The sequence below is a fragment of the Anabrus simplex genome, chromosome 1 (assembly GCF_040414725.1).
Source record: "Anabrus simplex isolate iqAnaSimp1 chromosome 1, ASM4041472v1, whole genome shotgun sequence".
Classification (NCBI taxonomy): domain Eukaryota; kingdom Metazoa; phylum Arthropoda; class Insecta; order Orthoptera; family Tettigoniidae; genus Anabrus; species Anabrus simplex.
The window spans coordinates 1069238987-1069258454 of record NC_090265.1 but is presented as its reverse complement, the minus strand read 5'-3'; the positions used below and the strand labels follow the sequence as shown (position 1 = coordinate 1069258454).

General features: G+C 37.7%; 1 protein-coding gene across 1 annotated transcript in view; it reads right to left on the bottom strand.

Moving 5' to 3' along the window:
* LOC136857981 (3'-5' RNA helicase YTHDC2) overlaps window positions 1-19468 on the bottom strand; it is a 587467-nt gene that overhangs the window by 454341 nt on the left and 113658 nt on the right. The window contains exons 5-6 of the mRNA XM_067137136.2: window positions 8427-8623; window positions 8154-8320 (exon numbers count right to left, since the gene is read on the bottom strand). Coding sequence (XP_066993237.2) covers window positions 8154-8320; window positions 8427-8623 — 364 coding nt within the window. The remainder of the gene's footprint in view (window positions 1-8153; window positions 8321-8426; window positions 8624-19468) is intronic.

Sequence of the window (19468 nt, the reverse complement as noted above, 5' to 3'; positions counted from 1 at the left end):
TTGAAATCCGTGTAAATTACATCAACCTGAGCATAATCATCTAAACTAGCAGGTACATATTCAGTAAAGTTGCAAAGATTTGTTTCGGTGGATCTTCTCGCCATGAATCCATGTTGTCTCGGTGAGATACTGTTTCTAACATGATCATAAATTTGTTTGTACAATATAATTTCAAAAATTTTGGCTGGGGCACAAACAATAGTAATAGGTCTGTAATTACTGAACAATTAGATATCTCCAGTTTTATATACAGGAGTAACCTTTGTATGTTTCCATAAGTCAGGGAATGTCTGTTTTTACAATTAGGTTGAAGAGAATGGTTAAAGGATATACTAACACTTCTCTATAACCTTTCAAAATATATGGGGGAATATCATCAGGTCCTACTGATTTCTTCGGTTTTAGTTGGTCAATTGCTTTAAGGACTTCTTCTGTAGTTACATGCTGTATATTAAGTACACCTATTTCGTTTAATTGATCATTATTCCTAAATTCCAATTTATATTCAGACTTTTCCTGAGAGTATATGGTTTTGAAATAGTCTGCAAATCCATTAGCTGTGTCATCTGGTGCTTGTAACAGACAACCCTGAAATTCAAACTGTGGGTTATTTTTTAAGCATCTCCTCTTATTATTAATAAAGTTCCAGAATACATTACAATCATTACTCAAGTTATTTTCAATCTTCTGGACATATTGGTTGTATGCAATAGTTATATCTCTTTTTATTTTTGCTCTGAGAGTTTTAAATATATGCATGCAATACTCAGAATTTTTCTTCTTTCTAATTTTTTCTTTTAATTTACTATTACTTATAATATCCTTTGTAAATGAGATGGGATATTTTTTCTTGTAGCTTTTCGTTTTCGGAACACATTGATCCATTACAGCATACATTTTATCATAGAAAAGTTGTGTGGCTAAATTAACATCTCTGCATTCTTTAATATTAATCCAAGCTGTTTCCTTCAACAGACTGTAAATTTTCTCAAAATCTGCTTTTGTAAAATTATTCCTTCTATGATGATTATTTTCTTTTCTCCTATTTTGGCTAAGTTTAAGTATTATCTGAAGAGGAGGATGATACCCGTCTTTTGGAATGATTGGATCAATTTCCTCAACAATATGTATGCCTAATAAATTTGTTAACACAAGATCAAGTGTCTTATTACTACTATTTTGTACATTGTTAACAGAGTGGAGATTCGAAAAATGTAAGCCCCTGCGTAATTCTTGACTTATATTACTTCCTTTGTTGAAATCATACGTACTGTCAACTATTTCAGAGATATTAAAATCACCAACTATAATAATGTTATTTCCAAGTAAATTAATATATTGTTCTAACTTACTAAAAAATTCTAAGTAGGCATCTAAGTGTGAATTCAGGGGAAAGTAAACTGTGCATTCCTGTCCTTACGAAATGTAGTATACCTATTATCGAATAGTTCAGAATCATGTAAAGTATCATTCAGCCAAGTCTCAGTCACACATATTATATCAAAATTATTAGATAATATACCTGTATATAAAGTATGCGTTTTAGATCTTAATCCACGTACGTTTTTATAATAAATTATAAATTCATTATCTAACAAACTCATTACACATTATGAATAGTGTTCTTGAATTTTCTGATGTCTTCTTCACAGGCGATATTGACAACTGGTGAATTGTCACTTTGTCTCATGAAGATTCGGCTATTCCTTATCCAAAGATGCTTCACATTAGATGACCTGCGAAGTTGACGACATTGAGCCAGAATAATACCAATATAAATGGTCCGTTATTGGACATCATAAATTTTCCAGCTAACTCATTCCTGGTTGCCAGAGTTTCGCCCCCGTGTGCTAGGCTGGGCTCATCAGTTGGTACCTAGCACACCTACCAAGACGCTGGCTAGTGCATACCGTGGAGGCCACTGCGTAGGCTAATTGTAGCCACCGGCAGTGCCAATGCACTACGAGACACTTTGTCCCACTACCAAAAATTGATGCCTGCTTGGCCATCAGATGATATAGATGTTGATTCCCATAGGGAATCAGAAATATTTGTTCCGAATGAGTAAATTTATAATACCAATATAAATGATCCGTTATTGGACATTATAAATTTTCCAGCTAACTTATTCCTGGTTGCCAGCATTTCGCCCTCGTGTGCTAGGCTGGGCTCATCAGTTGGTACCTAGCACACCTACCAAGACGCTGGCTAGTGCATACCGTGGAGGCCACTGCGTAGGCTAATTGTAGCCACCGGCAGTGCCAATGCACTACGAGACACTTTGTCCCACTACCAAAAATTGATGCCTGCTTGGCCATCAGATGATATAGATGTTGATTCCCATAGAGAATCAGAAATATTTGTTCCGAATGAGTAAATTTATAATACCAATATATACCTGCCAACTTTCCCGATTTAGGCGGGAGACTCCCGATTTTCGACAGTTTTTCCCGCCTCCCGATTATTCTATTATTTCTCCCGAATTTAGCTTATTTTTTGGTGAACTTCAAACATTTATTTTCAAATCCCGTCGTTTCAGCTTTTTTACGCCAGTGGCCGGAAGTCCTTCACTCATTGGCCACTTTCAAACGAAACATCGACGTTTATGAATGCGAGAAATGTTCGCGAATGTACGATGTTTATTGAAACCTTTATATCGCGACGCGTGTATCGATTGTCAATCTCTCGTTCTCGCGTTCTATGTTGGTGTTTGTTCACATCAGTCTAGTCGATTCCATTCTCTTTGGTCGATTCTAGAGACTCGTCGCTAGATATTGAGTTTCTTAGTAATTTAGTGACAGAATTTCAATAACTACTATAACTACTAGTGATTTTTCTAGAGATTTTACGAGCCATTTGGAGACAATTGAGACTCATTTTTATTTATCTCAATATAAACAAAACAAGAGTTTTGTCCGTACATTGCTCGGAATTTAAAAAGAATGATATTTGTGTACCGGTCGCGACCATCCATAGTAACAAGGGGATATGCACGTTTTAATTTTCCGTAATTTGTCTGTCTGTCTTGTCTGTACGTACGTACGTGCGTACGCACGCTCATCACGAGAAAACGGCTGAAGAGAATTTAATGAAAATCGGTATATAACGTTGGGGAATAAGTCGCTACAATCTAGGCCATAAATAATTTTATTCACGCTGAGTGAAATGGTATAGTAAAAACCGTCAGAGGACTTTAGTTTTAAGATTACTCTAGCTAAGTACTGTTTTTGTTTTTAATTTGTATTTTTAACGTCTAAGTAACAATTAAAATTGAAATAATTGATAAAGAGATTCAACCTATTCAATACAAAAGAATAAGAAATGTAGTGAATTACATTCTTATTTAATAATAAGTAGAAATGGTACCGGTTTCAACCCTAGTCCAGGTCATCATCAGCCAATTAAAGCATGAAAAACAATGCATAGGATAAGGAAATGAAAGATCAAGTACACTCCGGATCAGTAGAAGAGGCGATATAAAAAAGAACAGGGGTAGACACTGTAAATTTTAGAAGAAGTAAAATGTAAGTCACTTAAAAGAAAATAGTGTGTAATTTTCTGAGCGGCAGTATGGCACACGCAGCGTTAGGCAAAGTCTTATAATGTTTATGAATAGCGGAGAACGGTTAAATGAGCTAGTTTTTAAACACTGTCAGGCACTAAGTCGCATCATAATCGAACACATACGAAGATCCATAATCGTGCAGGAGTTGAAGATGAGTAGATCTATTGCAGTGACTTGCCAGCTCCCGGTGATCAGCGCGATATATTTAACATCAGGCACTGTGGTTTCAAACGCCAAAGTAAAATGGAGAATAGCTTGATGATCCAGTAATTTTCTTCGGTTGCAGGAAAGTAAGTATATAGATAAATATAATATAACTCAATATAATTGAATAAGTAATTGTGCTCCTATAGAATTCTTAGAACAGTTGACGTGAAAAAAAAAAAACAAATGTGAAGAGAAAAATATACATAGTAAAAAGCGCAATATCGCAAACAAATGAAAACGTATATGCACAGTGCAAAATATTTTAAAACGTAAAATATTCAGGTCATGATTGAAGTACAATTAGAATTAATGAAGTTTTTACCTTATAATGATTGAAGTAGTCGAAATCGGCGCAAGGCAGGAGTTGAGTATGAATGAGAAGAATCGAAATGAAGGTGGAATTTTTTTTTCTTAAGAAAAGATAGAATAAATTAATAGAGGAAGAGGAATAGTGGAATAAGAGAAGAATAAAAGAAATTGAAGTTAAATGGTGTTGAGGAAGGATAAGATAGGGAGGGGTAGTTTAGGGTGGGTTATTGGAGGTAGAAAATGTGGGTAGGAACTTTGTAAGGCATGGAAAATAGAATTGGGGTTTTGAAATTTAGAATTTTTGAGAAGAAGAATTAGGAAGTCGAAAAAGGATGTTGTAAGAGGCAACTAAAAGGGGCCCCAGGGGCTCTGAACTTCGGAGTGTGGGTTGACGACCACGGGGCCCTTAGCTGAGTCCTGGCATTGCTTCCACTTTCTTGTGCCTGGCTCCTCACTTTAATCTATCCTATCTGACCTTCCTTGATCAACTCTTGTTCTTTTCCAACCCCAACAGTATTACATATGGAGGCCTAGGGAGTCTTTCATTTTCACGCCCTTCATGGGCCTTGTTTTCCTTTGGCCGATACCTTCATTTTCCGAAGTGTATGACCCCTTCAATTTTCTCGCTCTGATTAGTGTTATATAGAGGATGGGTGCCCAGTTGTACTTCCTCTTAAAACAATAATCACCACCACCAACACTATTGTAGAATTGTTTCCTTGACAACCGCTAGTTTACAAAGCTTTCAATTGTAAAAATAATTTATGTATTTTTTTCACGAGTATTTTGTTTCTAACGTTATCATTTTATCTTCTTATGCTTTTTCAAGAACACTTTCTCTCATGGTATTGTAAACTTTGTCAATGATTTAATTTTCTCATCTAAACAGTGTTATGAAGTGGCTGAAGATGTTACAAAAATAAGAAACATATACCACTATTCACTAGTAATTTGCCTTAAGCAACTAATGTATCGACAAGGTGGATAACAAAAAATATTTAGTTGTGAATCTGTTAAAGTGCGATACAGACCATAAAGTTGATTTCATGTAGCCTACTCCCGTCGAGTAACACCAAAAGGTCTGCTCAAAGCTTTGTGTATCCATCCAACAGTTGAATCACCATCAACAGCGCCATACGCCCTCACTCCATATGAGCACATAGAGAAGATTGGAATTTAATCCAGGCTTTACACACGCAATCTAGTGATTTAAAAAATTTATATCACCACCTCTCCTACCCTGCCGGCCAACATACTGATGATGACATTTCTTCGACCATCGGGACTCGAACTAGCTAACCACAGTGTCAGACCAAATGGATTTCACGCTTTAATGATCACGGCCACTGGGCAGGCTCGAATAATGGCAATGTTTACAATGTTTTATTTATTTTCTGTGTCCTCCCTTTAACGTTAACCTTATCAAAGAATCTCATACATTTTTATCTTAGTAGAAAAGTTACCAGTCCTGATACTTCAATATACTGTGTGTTCCAAAGCGGCCCGAGCATAAATATCTGCATTATACATGATGTAGGGGAGTAGCCTCGCCAAGCAGAACAGCCTCTTTCTGAATACTGGCAGGGACGACCTGAGGACTTAAGGTAATCTTCCTTTTTAATTTGCTATTTCTTTGGATCATACATATTCTGGTAACTACTGGATAGTGACACACTGGTCTATCACAGTATTCAATCCCTGCTATGGAGATGTCGACAAGAATGGGGAGTTGAAGACAGGTACAATAGCAAGTACACACACTACTATATCACCATAAACACAACTCATACAACAACATATATATTTGCTGGGCTGAGTGGCTCGGACGGTTGAGGCACTGGCCGGCCTTCTGACCTCAACATGGAGGTTCAATCCTGTCTCAGTCTGGTGGTATTTGTAGGTGCTCAAATACGTCAGCCTCATGGTGGTAGATTTACTGGCACATTAAAGAACACCTGAAGGACTAAATTCTGGCACCTCGGCATCTCCAAAAACTGTTAGTGGGACTTAAGGCCAATAACATTATTATCATCATCATCATCATCATCATCATCATCATTACAACAATATATGTGTTCAAAATCTTATCACTAATTGTTTCTTTTGTCAGGATGGTTTCTTCTACACATTGGCGATAGAATTTAAAAATTGCCATCTTTACCATCTGGGTCCCCTAAGCATATAACTTCTCTTTAGTCAGTTGCTGCAAGTGCTTGCGTCATCTTTTTCTTGTAATGGCCAGGCCATGTTCAAGGCCAAATGATTGTGATATCCTTGAATTTTCAGATTATTTAGAAAGTGATAGTGACTTTTTTGTCAAAAAATTTATTCCTGTTATGTGGGAAGTGACGATTTTACCACCGAAGATTTTCGCACAGTCACAGCAGCTCATTGTGTATCGGACCGTGAAGAACCTGACATCAATGCCTGTTACGTGTACAATGAATAACTTTGTGCCATATTTCATGAGTGAATTGCAGCACACACGCCATATTGATATCAAATTATACAGAATGAAATGTTCTTTCTTTCAAGTTTAAAAGTAAAGAGAATTTGGAATTTGCTTTACGTTGCACCGACACAGAGAGGTCTTATGGTGATGATGGAAGAGGAAAGGGCTAGGAGTGGGAGGGAAGTGGCCCTGGCCTTAATTAAGGTACAGCCGCAGCATTTACCTGGTATGAAAGTGGGAAACCACGGAAAACCATCTTCAGGGCTGCCGACAGTGACGTTCAAACCCACTATCTCCCGGATGCAAGCTCACAGCTGCGCACTCCTAACCACATGGCCAACTTGCCCAGTTTAAGAGTAAAAAAGAAAGACGCATTAATACCCGATATTTCTTTCATTGAAAACCATTATTTATTTTTCAAAATAATAATTTTCTAAGTTTAACTTATTTTTCCTTTACCATTAACAATATGTCCAAGGTATATTTATTTCTGAAATGCTCCTAGTTTCCTATATTAGTGTGATTAATTTTAATATGAGTTAAACTGTTCATGTGTTAATTTTTTGTAATTTGGTTGGAAAATCACAAAAATTAGTTTGAGCTGCTTCGAGCAAACCCTTGCATATAGGCCAAGTGCAAGAGAGTTAAGAAAATAAATTTGCTGGCTTCAAACAGCGATACAGGAATTATCATGATTTTTTTTTTGAAGATTTTCGCCCATAGCGTGGCAATGTACGGAAATGAAATGTAGACAAATAACTAGCTCAAAAAGAAAGAGAATAGAATATTTTAAAATGTGGTTTTACAGAAGGATACTGAAGGTGAGATGGGTAGATCAAATCAAAAATGAAAAGATTCTGAACTGAATTGGAGAGAGGAGAACGATTTGGCTAAATTTGACAAGAAGAAGAGAGAAAATGTTAGAACACATCTTAAGACATCAAGGACTTGTTCAGTTGGTTTTTGTGGGTAGTGTAGGCAGTAAGAATGGCAGGGGTTGAGCAAGGTATGAATATGACAAACAGATTACAGTAAATGTAGGATGTAGTAGTTATGTAGAAATGAAAAGATTAGCACAGGATAGGGTGACATGGAATAGTGCATCAAAGCAGTCTATGGACTGATGACCCCAACAATAGAAACAACATTTATTTCATTAATTTATACATAGAATGAAGAGAGAAACAACGCAATTTTTAAAAAAAATCATGTATTCTTATGTGTTTATCCAAATGATGCATTCAATTAAGAGTTAAAGAGATATTCAATGCTGTGATGGGGAACATACAAGTGAAAGGAAAATTTAGGGTTCACTGTTAAACCAAAGATAAGGCCAAGAGGCTGATAAACAGTGACTTAGAATAGCAAGAATATTGTTAGTAATATTAATATTCAGAGGATTTTCAAATGAAAATTGTTACCTAACTCAAGAGAAAATCAAATGATATAAAAGCACATTGGTACTGACAATCTTCCCTCACATTTTCTGAAGCATTACACAATATGATTACCAATGGATGAAGATATTTTGTTTGTAAAAGCTGATAAACAGTCAACATGTAGCAGTAATTTTGGAAAAGACATACAATTAATGATCCACTGTTTCCTATAGTAATATACCTGCTCTCCAGTCGTATCTGATATCCCACCGAGACTCCAACTTTCTCATCACGTTCCGTAGCTACTCGTTCTCCTACAGATACTGCTGATAACCGTCTTGGCTGGGTACAGATAATTCGACATGCTTTACCTATGCTCATGCAGTGTTCGATGACAAATTGTGGCACCTGTTAATAATAAAACATCACACAACAAGTATTAGAATTAGCCGTTAATACTACCCACTGAAATAAATAGCATGCCTACAAATGATGAAGTGTGGTCTTCTCTTACCTGAGTAGTTTTACCCGAACCTGTCTCCCCACAAATTACCACCACCTGGTGGCTGTTTATGACCTGAATAATTTCATTTCGCATGGACCAGACAGGCAAAGTCTGTCGGAAGGGTAGTAGTTCCTGATTCACAGACTGGTATGGTACCTGGGGAATTCCATTATTCAAACGTCCCATATTTTTATTCATATCTTTGACTGAAAGAAAACAAGATATACAAAGTATAAAATAAAATAATATTGCAAAGTTTCACATATTCATACGAATGTTGTAGTACAGGATTAAAGGAAAAGTGGGAATAGGAGATTCTCTTCTGAACAAGATCCAGGATTTAAGACTGTAGCTTCTAAACTTTTTTTTTTCACTAGTGGCTTTACGTCACCGACACAGATAGGTCTTATGGTGATGATGGGATATGAAAGGCCTAGGAGTTGGAAGGAAGCGACCATGGCCTTAATGAAGGTACAGCCCCAACATCTACCTGGTATAAAAATGGGAAACACGGAAAACCATCTTCCGACAGTGGGATTCAAACCCTGGATGCAAGCTCACAGCTACGCACCTCTAACCGCATGGCCAACTCACCCGGTGTGTTTGTAAATATAAAGAACAGAACCGCAGGGAGTAAATTTGAAATAGAGGTGGAAGGAAGGGAAGACCAAGAATGTGGATTGATCTAGGGCAGAAGAATGCACTGCAGAGAGGACATAATTACGATAAGTTAGTTGAAGAAGAGTGATACAAGGTCACTTTACAAACTGATATGCAAAGGCAGAAAAGCTAACAACAGCAAAATGCATATGCAGAGGAAACAGATGGAGAGCAATGACTTGATCATGTAAGCACACATGGATCAAGTACACACAAAACGAAACACACAAAAGTTCACATTTTTCAGCTAAAGCCTTTGTCAGCAGAGGACAGAGTAAGAACGGTGGTGACCCTGTTGAAAAGTACATGCTGCTGTGAGGTAAAGGGCAAGACGACAGAACTGAAGAGCGGAGGAAGAAGTGACTGTTAAGACCGGGTGCTTCCCGAGACATGAGCACCAGTCGACATCAACAATTTAGAAATGGCAATGTCAGCTTGTACAGCAACTCATGTTTAGAACAGAAAATCACCACTCTGGTAATTATACAAGAACTGTCGTGAAACCTCTCCACTCACTTTAAATAAAATGTTGTCTTGCAAATTATTCAGTATAGATAGCATCAGAGGGGGATAACAAAGAAACATGTATTTCGAAATTATATCAAATGTATTTTAAAAAACTATAACAGGTTAATACAAACATCGTCATCATAGACTGTTATGCCTTTCAGCGTTCAGTCTGCAAGCCTTTGAATTTACTAACGGCTGCCAGAATCCTCTATTTGTAATTAGTTATGTGGCCACATTTAGTTAACAGGTTAATCAGCTACCCATAATTATGTAGTTTTATGCCACCCACATTTATGGACAGCCGATAAACATGTACACATACATTTTTTTTAATGTCACACCGGCAGTTAGATCTTACGGTGACGACGCGATAGGAAAGGGCTAGGAGTGGGAAGGAAGCAGCCGTAGCCATAATTAAGCTACAGCCCCAGCATTTGCCTGGTGTGAAATGGGAGAACTACAGAAAACCATCTTAAGAGCTGCAGACAGTGGTGTTCGAACCCACTATCTCCTGAATGCAATCTCACAGCTGCAAGACCCCAACCTCACGGCCAACTTGCTCAGTACACATGCAACAAAATATGCTATAGTGACCTTAAAATACTCTTTACTACACATATTAAAACTTCTTTTATAGATTCCTCATTTATACACCGTTTTATTTTGTTAATACTTTTTCATTATTTTGGGGAGATGCCAACTGAATTCCTATAGTTTCCATACATTTGTACCTTTTGTTAATATATCTTTTTTTACCTTGCCTGCTAACCACGGTGTTGCACCATAAGTGAGACTCAAACCAGCTAACCACAGTGTCAAACAATAAAGACTTTATGCCTTAATGATTACTGCCATTAGGCAGGGTTAATTCTCTAAAATAGTACAGACTCTCTGCACAATTAGTAAGACTTGTCAATTTCTGATAAGAAACTCATACCAACATGAATTTTTGAGGAAGATAACGTTGTGATTGTCTGGCTCCTTGGCTGAATACTCACCCTTCAGTTCGGAGGGTCCTGGGTTTCATTCCCAGCCAGGTCAGAGACTGGTTGTTCATGTTTGTACCAATACTATCCTCATCATATACAAACAACAATTCCATCAAACACAGAAACATGCAAGAGTGAATACATCCCTCCACATAGGGTTGCTGTCAGTAAAGGTATCTGGCCATAAAACAGCCAAGTCCACATGAGCACAACAGTCTGCATTTGCAACCACAACAAGGTGTGGGAAAAATGGCAAAGACGACAAAAACCATCAAATTTGAAGTCCCTAAAAGTACAAAAAAATAGTTTATACATTCAAATTTTCTTGCTGATTTTTGTCTCTTTGTTGCTAAAAATCTGTCTTTGTCGGCAATCTGTTTCAACATTTATATGCAGATTTAGTTAACTGATGTGCCACGTGGATGATGAGCACTAAGAATTCTCGTAATTTCCAGCTGACAGCAGATGACTGTCAACAGCAGGTGACAGCCGACAATAGGTGATGAGCATCAGTGGGTAGGGTCTGACACATCCCACTCTGACAAGTCTAGTGTCAGACCTAAGACAAAATGCTGGTTAATAGAGCAAACGCCTGAAAAGCCATACATCTAATTTTTTATCTGATATAAAAGAATTCTCGCTTTTATACACCTTGCATTTTATTAATTATTGATGAAATTGAGGGCGAGACTGTAAGTTCCAAATAGTGTAGTCTTTGAATATAAATTATTGCTGCATCTTTCTTTCTTTCTTTAAACCTTCATGTATTTAACGAAATAATATCGGATATGTAGAGCTATTCCCTGGAGCACCCGTGCTGATGTCAACATGGCGCGGCACATTCAGTTACCGACAGCTACCGATAATTGTGATTAATTATGTACAGAACGATTGTAATAGGTACCGAGTGACAGTGAATTAGATATTTCTAATGATTTAATGACTAACACTAAATGGGGAGTAACCGTAAAGAGAAATCCTAGCATACTTGAAAACAATGAGTACTGGTATATGAATTGCACAAATACGGCATTCATACTACACTGTGCTTAGAAAGACTATTGAATGGAGCCACAAACAGTATTGCTTTGGAAAGTGTCACAACGTACAGACTACGAAGCAACTTAGTGAGTACAAGTTCCAAGTTTGAGGTCGATATCTTGAATACATTTCAAGTTACAGTGGTTTGAGTGCAGCAGTGTAATTTCTTTCTTTGAGAAGCTTGAATCATCCGATCTGCATGGGGTAGCAGTTTGAGGTCGATATCTTTAATACATTTCGAGTTACAGTGGTTTGAGTGCAGCAGTGTAATTTCTTTCTTCGAGGAGCTTGAACTATCCGATCTGCATGGGGTAGCAGCCTCCGTTCAGTGCCCATTGTCAATGTGTTAACAGCGACCTTGACTCTAATCATGACCCAAACGAGATCTGTTCGCTTTGCATTGCACTTCATGGCCATCAGTATTGTTAGGGACTAGATTCTGGTGTAGCCAGTTGTTTTGTTTCATTAGAGTAATAAGAAACTATCAAACATTAACACATTTAATATCTGTCCTTATATACCATCATTCTCAACATTTTTCACATAAGAGATACACAAAAACTGCATTACAGAGAATAGACAAAATCAAAGAATACAAAATATAACATATTTAAAGAAAAGAAAAAGAGATCATACTGAATGCAACATACTCCCACCTTTTGATTTAACATCAAAGCAAGGGTAAAATCAATTGAAGTTTATAAGGCAGGAACGGAGTCTAACGATTCTTCCACTCCTAGTGACAGCAACTTTGTCAAAAAGAAGTTATGTCTCAGCAGATGGATTGTTAAGCAGTTTCATACCCTCACTGTTCACATTTGCAGGCCTAGCCTCCACGGAGTAAACATGTCAGATGGATCGGAGAAATTCACGAATGGAAGTCTTCACACATACGACTCTGATCACCCCATCTTTGCCAGGGAATACCACAATGACTTTTCCAAGGGCCAGTCAATTCTTCGTTTGTCATCTTTCCCAATGATGACCACATCAGTTACCTTCGGCTTTGGATAGGGCGACTTCTGATAATTGGGCCGTTGCAACAGCTGCCCAGGATACTCCTCACAGAACCATTTCCTCAAGTCATCTCTAAGATGTTACCGGTACTGAAACCTCTTAGGTAGATTAACTTTATCAATGCAGTCTAAATGTGGTACTCCCGTTGCTCGAACGTAACATCCTGTAAAAACATACAAGCATAAGAATAGTAAGGTCATCACACCTATCAAGACACACATGTAAGCGGCCTCGAATTGATAAGAGATTCTCCACCTGTTAGCACTGTCAGTAATTCTTCATACATCAGAGCAGCTCTTCCCAACACAAGCCGCAGAAGTTTCTTGACCACTTGCACTATCCTTTCCCAAAAACCTCTCCACCATGCTGCAGTCGAAGGGTTTAATCACCACTCCATCTTAGTTAGGGATGTCTTCACATATACTTTCTCCCATTGCACAGAGTCTAGTAAAGAACTTGCACCAATGATATTTGTGCCATGGTTACTATATCGGACATGAGGTCGTCCTCGTCTGGCTAAGAATGAATGAATGAATAAATAAATAAATAAATAAATAAATAAATAAATAAATAAATAAATAAATAAAGAAAGAAAGAAGACAAGAATTCTATCATCATTTTTTATTGGTGAAAATTTTGGGTCGAATCGTAGGTAGCTTCCCTGATTGGCTGTTTCGAGCGTTTCTCGATTTCCAGCCTGTGGCTCCTCGATAGGAGCAGGGCTCTGGCACGCGTCTTTAGTTTTCGTACGTCTTCATGGTCGGACGCACCTTGAAATCCTTTGTTTTGGAGGCGATTCCTTTTTATTAACTTTTGGGTAATGTAAAATTTAATTTTCCATCCGGGTTGCATCCGGTAGTGCAGTATCGATTATGATGATGCTTGTTGTTTTAAGGGGCCTAACATCTAGGTCATCGGCCCCTGATGGTACGAAATGAGATGAAATGCAATGACAAAATAAAAATCCAAAATCCTCCACTGACCAGAATTCAAAGCGTGAGGACGAAAAATGAACAGATGGATATGAAGTTAAAACAATCAGTGGAGCCGACCCGCAATGCCTCAGTCTCAGAAACTCACGAAAACAATAGTAACACTGACCTAGGGACTGCTTCTGTAGCTCAATACTGAATCGATGATGCTTGCAAGCTAAAGGGGTCCAAAATATAGGTCATCAGCCTCTCATAATGGTACTTATCGCTTGGAAAGTAGAACCATGGTATTTGACGTGGTGCGGTACTAATCAAAAGTATCGTAGACTCGCGGTATTCCACACATTATGGTACTACTCACAGGTACTGAAATTCGCACATGTAATACAGACCTATGGTGTTTCACACATAGCGGCGCCATTTACAGGCAACGCAAACCTATGGTTTTCATCACATAAGTGTACTAACCACAGATACTCTTACTATCCCGTGGTGTTCCTTATATAGTGGGTACTAATCATAGGCAAGCCAGAACCCTGGTGTCGCTCATATAGTGCTACTTATCACAGGTACCGTAAAAGCCTGACCGAATGGTGCTCCTGATTGCTACTAATCACAAACCTATTTGGTACCCAACGTAGTGGTACTACGCGCAAGTAATAGCGACCCATTGTGTTCCCCGTGAGGTGGTACCAACAACAAGTAGCTTCATGGTTCTAATTGGATCATCCCTTGGTTGCCCCTTTTAGTCGCCTCTTACGACAGGCAGGGGATACCATGGGTGTATTCTTCATCTGCGTCCCCCACCCATAGGGGGTTGTGTGTTTGGTCCGCAAGAGGTATTTTATTTCCCTCAAGTCTGCCAGCAAGCCAGTTAGGACCCTCCTATCCGCCATCTGGGACATGCCACGTGGGAATATCACCTCTCCCCCTGCTAGGCCAGCGTAGTAGGTTTGTGGTAGTGCAGTATCAATTTAGGGTAAGCTCGTGGAGCTATGTGTCTCTCGCTGATGCGTATTAGGAGAGGACAGCAACTCTAAAGGCCTCTGCGTTAAATTTCAAGTTCAGTTGTTATTTTCTTTGTAAACTATTGGTAATAATCTGTAAACTTTTTCTATTTGCCTTGTAAGATGGTTGTAATTATGTCTATATTCCCTGTTAAATTTCCCTTGTGAATTTCATTGTCAAAGCTCTGCTCATCTTCCTTAAAAGTAGTTAAAACATTTTATAGCAATTTTGATTTTCTGAAGAACCATCGACAGAAATCTTGTGGTTCGTTTTTCAACTTGTTTCTTTGTTAATGTTATCCTTTTAATTACTGTTATCTTAACTTGTTAAATTTTCTTTATTATTAATAAAGGTGACTGAAGGGTAAACGCTCTCACGTCTTTTTCCCTACAACATACGCAAGATCACGTCCTCTGTAGGGTTTCCTGGCCTGCTTCCTATATCCTTTCTCTAGTTGCCATGTTGGTAATCCTGCATATCTTTGTTTCTAGCCATGTGTATGTTGTTGAAATTTTAAATGTTTTACATGGTGTGTCATTGGCTGACGTATGTTCCTTCAAATTTGTTATTTTGGATTATTACATTATTACTTTGTTTGATATGTGCAAAAAATATGTGACCCAGCCTTAAAAAGGAGGGGTGACATAATTTAAAAAATGTTTTCCAGTATATTTCAAATCACCAAAAAGTACAGTGTGTTAATACCAATTTATTACAGCAATGTTAATACAGTAGAGTCTCGATTATCCGACGTAAACGGGACCTGGAGTACGTCGGATCACCGAAAATGTCGGATAATACAGAATAATTTTGAAAATGAACTGAAACAAACAGGAAGGCTTGCTTTACGGTGCTCTATTTTTACCAATTCAATTGTACAGTACATGCAGTATTAAATGAAAACAATCCAGATGTCTTACGAAAAAAACTTTTCTCCACAGATATTAAGCTACCTAACACCGTACCGTTTTTGCCACCGATCACGCCACCCAGCACTGGCAGAAAAATTAGGGTCCCCTTCATTAAACTCCTCCTGGAAATACACAGCCTTTTCCTGCAGAATGGTGCCAGATATTGGCAGGCCCTTCTCCCGGTGTTGAGATACCAAAGAAATAGTGCTTCACTTACTTTTTCGTACTGACATTTTTTCATTGTTTTTCTCTGCTCTTGTAGAGCACATCTTTTCAATTTCTTCCCTCTGTATTTTCCATTCTCCCACTGTAACACGTCCAACACCATAATCTGAAGCCACATTTTCAAGAATTTCCCTTTTGTCAACTCTCTTTAATGCACTCAATTTGCATTCTATAGAAACAGTCACTTTCTTCCATTTACTCGCCATACTCACAGAGGATATGAAAACTATAACATCCGCACCCAACCAATACTACAATGACTGAAGACTTACTGCACCTGTCCTTGAGAAAAACCCACTCCTACCGCCAGCGTTCAGGCCAGTGCTTGTCCCATGGTCGCATCCTCCACAGCGGGTGTGTCTGAATTTAGTCTCCACCAAAAGCTGAAATTAAGTCTAACAGTGTCGGATAACACGGAATGTCGGATAAGCGAAGGTCGGATGAGCGAGACTCTACTGTATATGTTTGTTACCTTGTGATGTTTTGAACGTCAAAGCATGTATAAAAGTATCAAGCTGTGTCATTAATTGGAAAGGTGTATATATTTAATTTGTGGTAGGTCATTTTAAATTATTTTTATATATATATATATATATATACTAGCAAGATACCCGTGCTTCGCTACGGTATTATACTGAAATTTATAATTGAATGCTTATTGTTTTAGATATATAATCCGCCGAAATTCGCGATCTGACCAGTTTTCTGCGAGAATCCGCCAAAATTCGCGATCTGACTCGTTTTCTAATAGATTACGGCAAGTTTCCTCCCATTTTTCAATCTTTCTTTCCAGCAAACGATTTCGTACTTCCCGGGCTAGGTCCAGGTATTCCACCCAGTTAGTTGGGTCCCTAAATCTTTGCCATCTTTTCCTATAAGCATTTTAAATATGAATCAAATCTTTCAGGGGATCTGTCGTGGTGTCGTCTTGGGTGCCTTGGCGGTAGCCTACTGAACCCGCGTACGGACTGCATTCTTAGTCATTAGCCGTCCAGGACCCGTTTCCAGCGTGGTCCGCACATGTGACGACGGTCCAGAACATTATTATTATTATTATTATTATTATTATTATTATTATTATTATTATTATTATATGTTCTGGACCCCACAGCAATATGCAAGACCGCTACTTGGCGGTAAATTACATCTGCTGCCATTGTCATTGTTGACAATGTGGCCAGCACCATTGTCACGCGTAGGCAAGTGTGCGGGATTTCTGGCGATACGAATGACATACCTCCGTGTATTAGTGACCTTATTATAGAGGTGAACAATTTGACGGTCAATATCATTCCTATCGTTTATTTCAAATGTGTTTAAATTTTTATATGCCAGGAGAATCTACTCTAATCTAAGAACGTTCTCCGAAGGAAAAAATGGCTGTTGAAAAAGAACCCAGGAAAGATTAAAAATGATCGGTTTATGATCAGAATAAGTACATCGAAAGTCAACAGCCTGTTTCCTATCATTCGACATGATCAGGGATGGAATGAATAAAGCCCCATCTAGCGGCGACAATATGAATTGTGCCGGCTGCCGAAGCTCCCCTCTGGGGCAATGATCGATGAGTGACAAATGAAATCATATATTGGACAGTGTTGCTGGAATGAATGATGACAGGGAAAGCCGGAGTATCCGGAGAAAAACCTGTCCCGCCGCCATTTTGTCCAGCACGAATGTCACATGGAGTGACCGGGATTTGAAACACGGAACCCAGCTGTGAGAGGCCGGCGCTCTGCCGCCTGAGCAACGGAGGCTCCTTATAAGTACATTATGAACAGTAAAATCAATTGGTCTCACCGCCTTTTACACCCCACCGCCGTTAAGTTTATTTACCCCCACCCCCCAAGAAATTAAAAGAAGGTGTGTTTCTTTATGTTTAAAGGAGATTCCAAATACCAATGTTTACATTTATTACCTTCAGTTTTGAGATATAAGTATCCCCTTAAAAATAATTCACTTATTTTAACTTCCTTTCACACTCCCCCCCTCACAAATTGATATTAAGACAAAAATACTTGTTCCTTTAATAGTAAAGGATCTTCTAAATACCAATTATCACCACTCTAACCTCTTTAGTTTTTGATTTATGTGTCCTCATGAAAGGAATTCAGCTCCTTTTTACTCCCCCCCAAGGTTATTCCCCCCCCCCCCCCAAAGCGCTTTTCTTTGTTTTTAAAAGAGATCAAAATACCAATTTTCACGTCTGTAACAACTTTAGTTTTTATTAGATGTATGTATTCTCATACAATTAAGTCAATTAATTTTTTCAATCCTTTAACCCCCCAAACGCCTTTCATTGGATTTTCCGAGAATACGTGTTTGTTTACGTTTAAAGCAGATTCCAAAAATCAAATTTCACGTGCGTAACATCTTCATTTTTGAGATATCAGTAGCGTAATTAAAAGAATTCTACACCATTTTCAGTCGTTTTTACCCCCCCCCCTCATTTCCCAAGTGGTATTTCCGAAAACTAAAAACACGTTTCTTTATTTTTAATAGAATTAATAAATTACCATTTTTCACTTCTGTAACATGTTAAGTTTTTTAAGTTATACTGTAGAAATTCTCATTTTAAAAATTCACCCCTTTTTTTAGTTCCCCTTAAGTGGAGTTTCCAAAGACAAATCACCTATGTTTCTTTTCACTTACAGGAGATTCCAAATACCCACTTTTTACGTCTGTAACATTTTACGCTTCTCAGATATTCTGTAGATATAGTCTTTCAAAAAATTCACCCCAATTTGCCGCTCCTGTTTAACCGCCATTAATTGAATTTTCCAAAATCAGAAATATACGTGTTTCTTTATTTTTTAAGGAGATCCCATTTACAAATTTTCAGTTCTGTAATATCTTCAGTTTCTGAGATATATGTATCCTCATTAAAGGCATTCAACCAATTATTTACCCTTTTACACCCCTCCTATTGGGATTTAGAGAAAACAAAGAAATACGTGTTCCTTTATTTTTAAAGGAGATTCTAAACACCAATTTTTACATCCGTAAACGTTTAAAGTTTTAAGATGTAGACACACTCATTTTAAAAATTCACCCCCCTTTTCACCCCCCATTATTTGGATTTTCCAAAAACGAAAAAATACCTGTTTCTTTACTTTTAAAGTAGATCCCAAATACCAATTTTCAGGTCTGTAATATCTTCTGGTTCTGAAATATAAGTAGCCTCATTAAAGGCATTCAACCTCTTTTTCACCCTTTTCCACCCTTCCTATTTGGATTTTCCGAAAACAAAAAATACGTGTTTCTTTATTTTTAAAGGAGATTCTAAGTACCAAATTTTACATCTATAAACTTTAAAAGTTTTGAGATATAGATACACTCATTTTAAAAATTTCATCCCCCTTTTCACCCCCCATTATTTGGATTTTCCCAAAACGAAAAAATACCTGTTTCTTTATTTTTAAAGTAGATCCCAAATACCAATATTCAGGTCTGTAATATCTTCAGTTTCTGAGATATAAGTAATCTCTTTAAAGGCATTCAACCCATTTTTCACCCCTTTTTAACCCTCCTATTGGGATTTTCCGAAAACAAAAAAATACGTGTTCCTTTATTTTTAATGAAGATTCTAAATACCAATTTTTACATCTCTGAACTTTAAAACGTTTGAGATATAGATGCACTCATTTTAAAAATTCACCCCCCTATCACCCTCGTATTAATTGGATTTTACAAAAACAAAAAAATATGTGTTTCTTTATTTTTGACAGCGATCGAAAGTACCAAAATTGAGGTCTGTG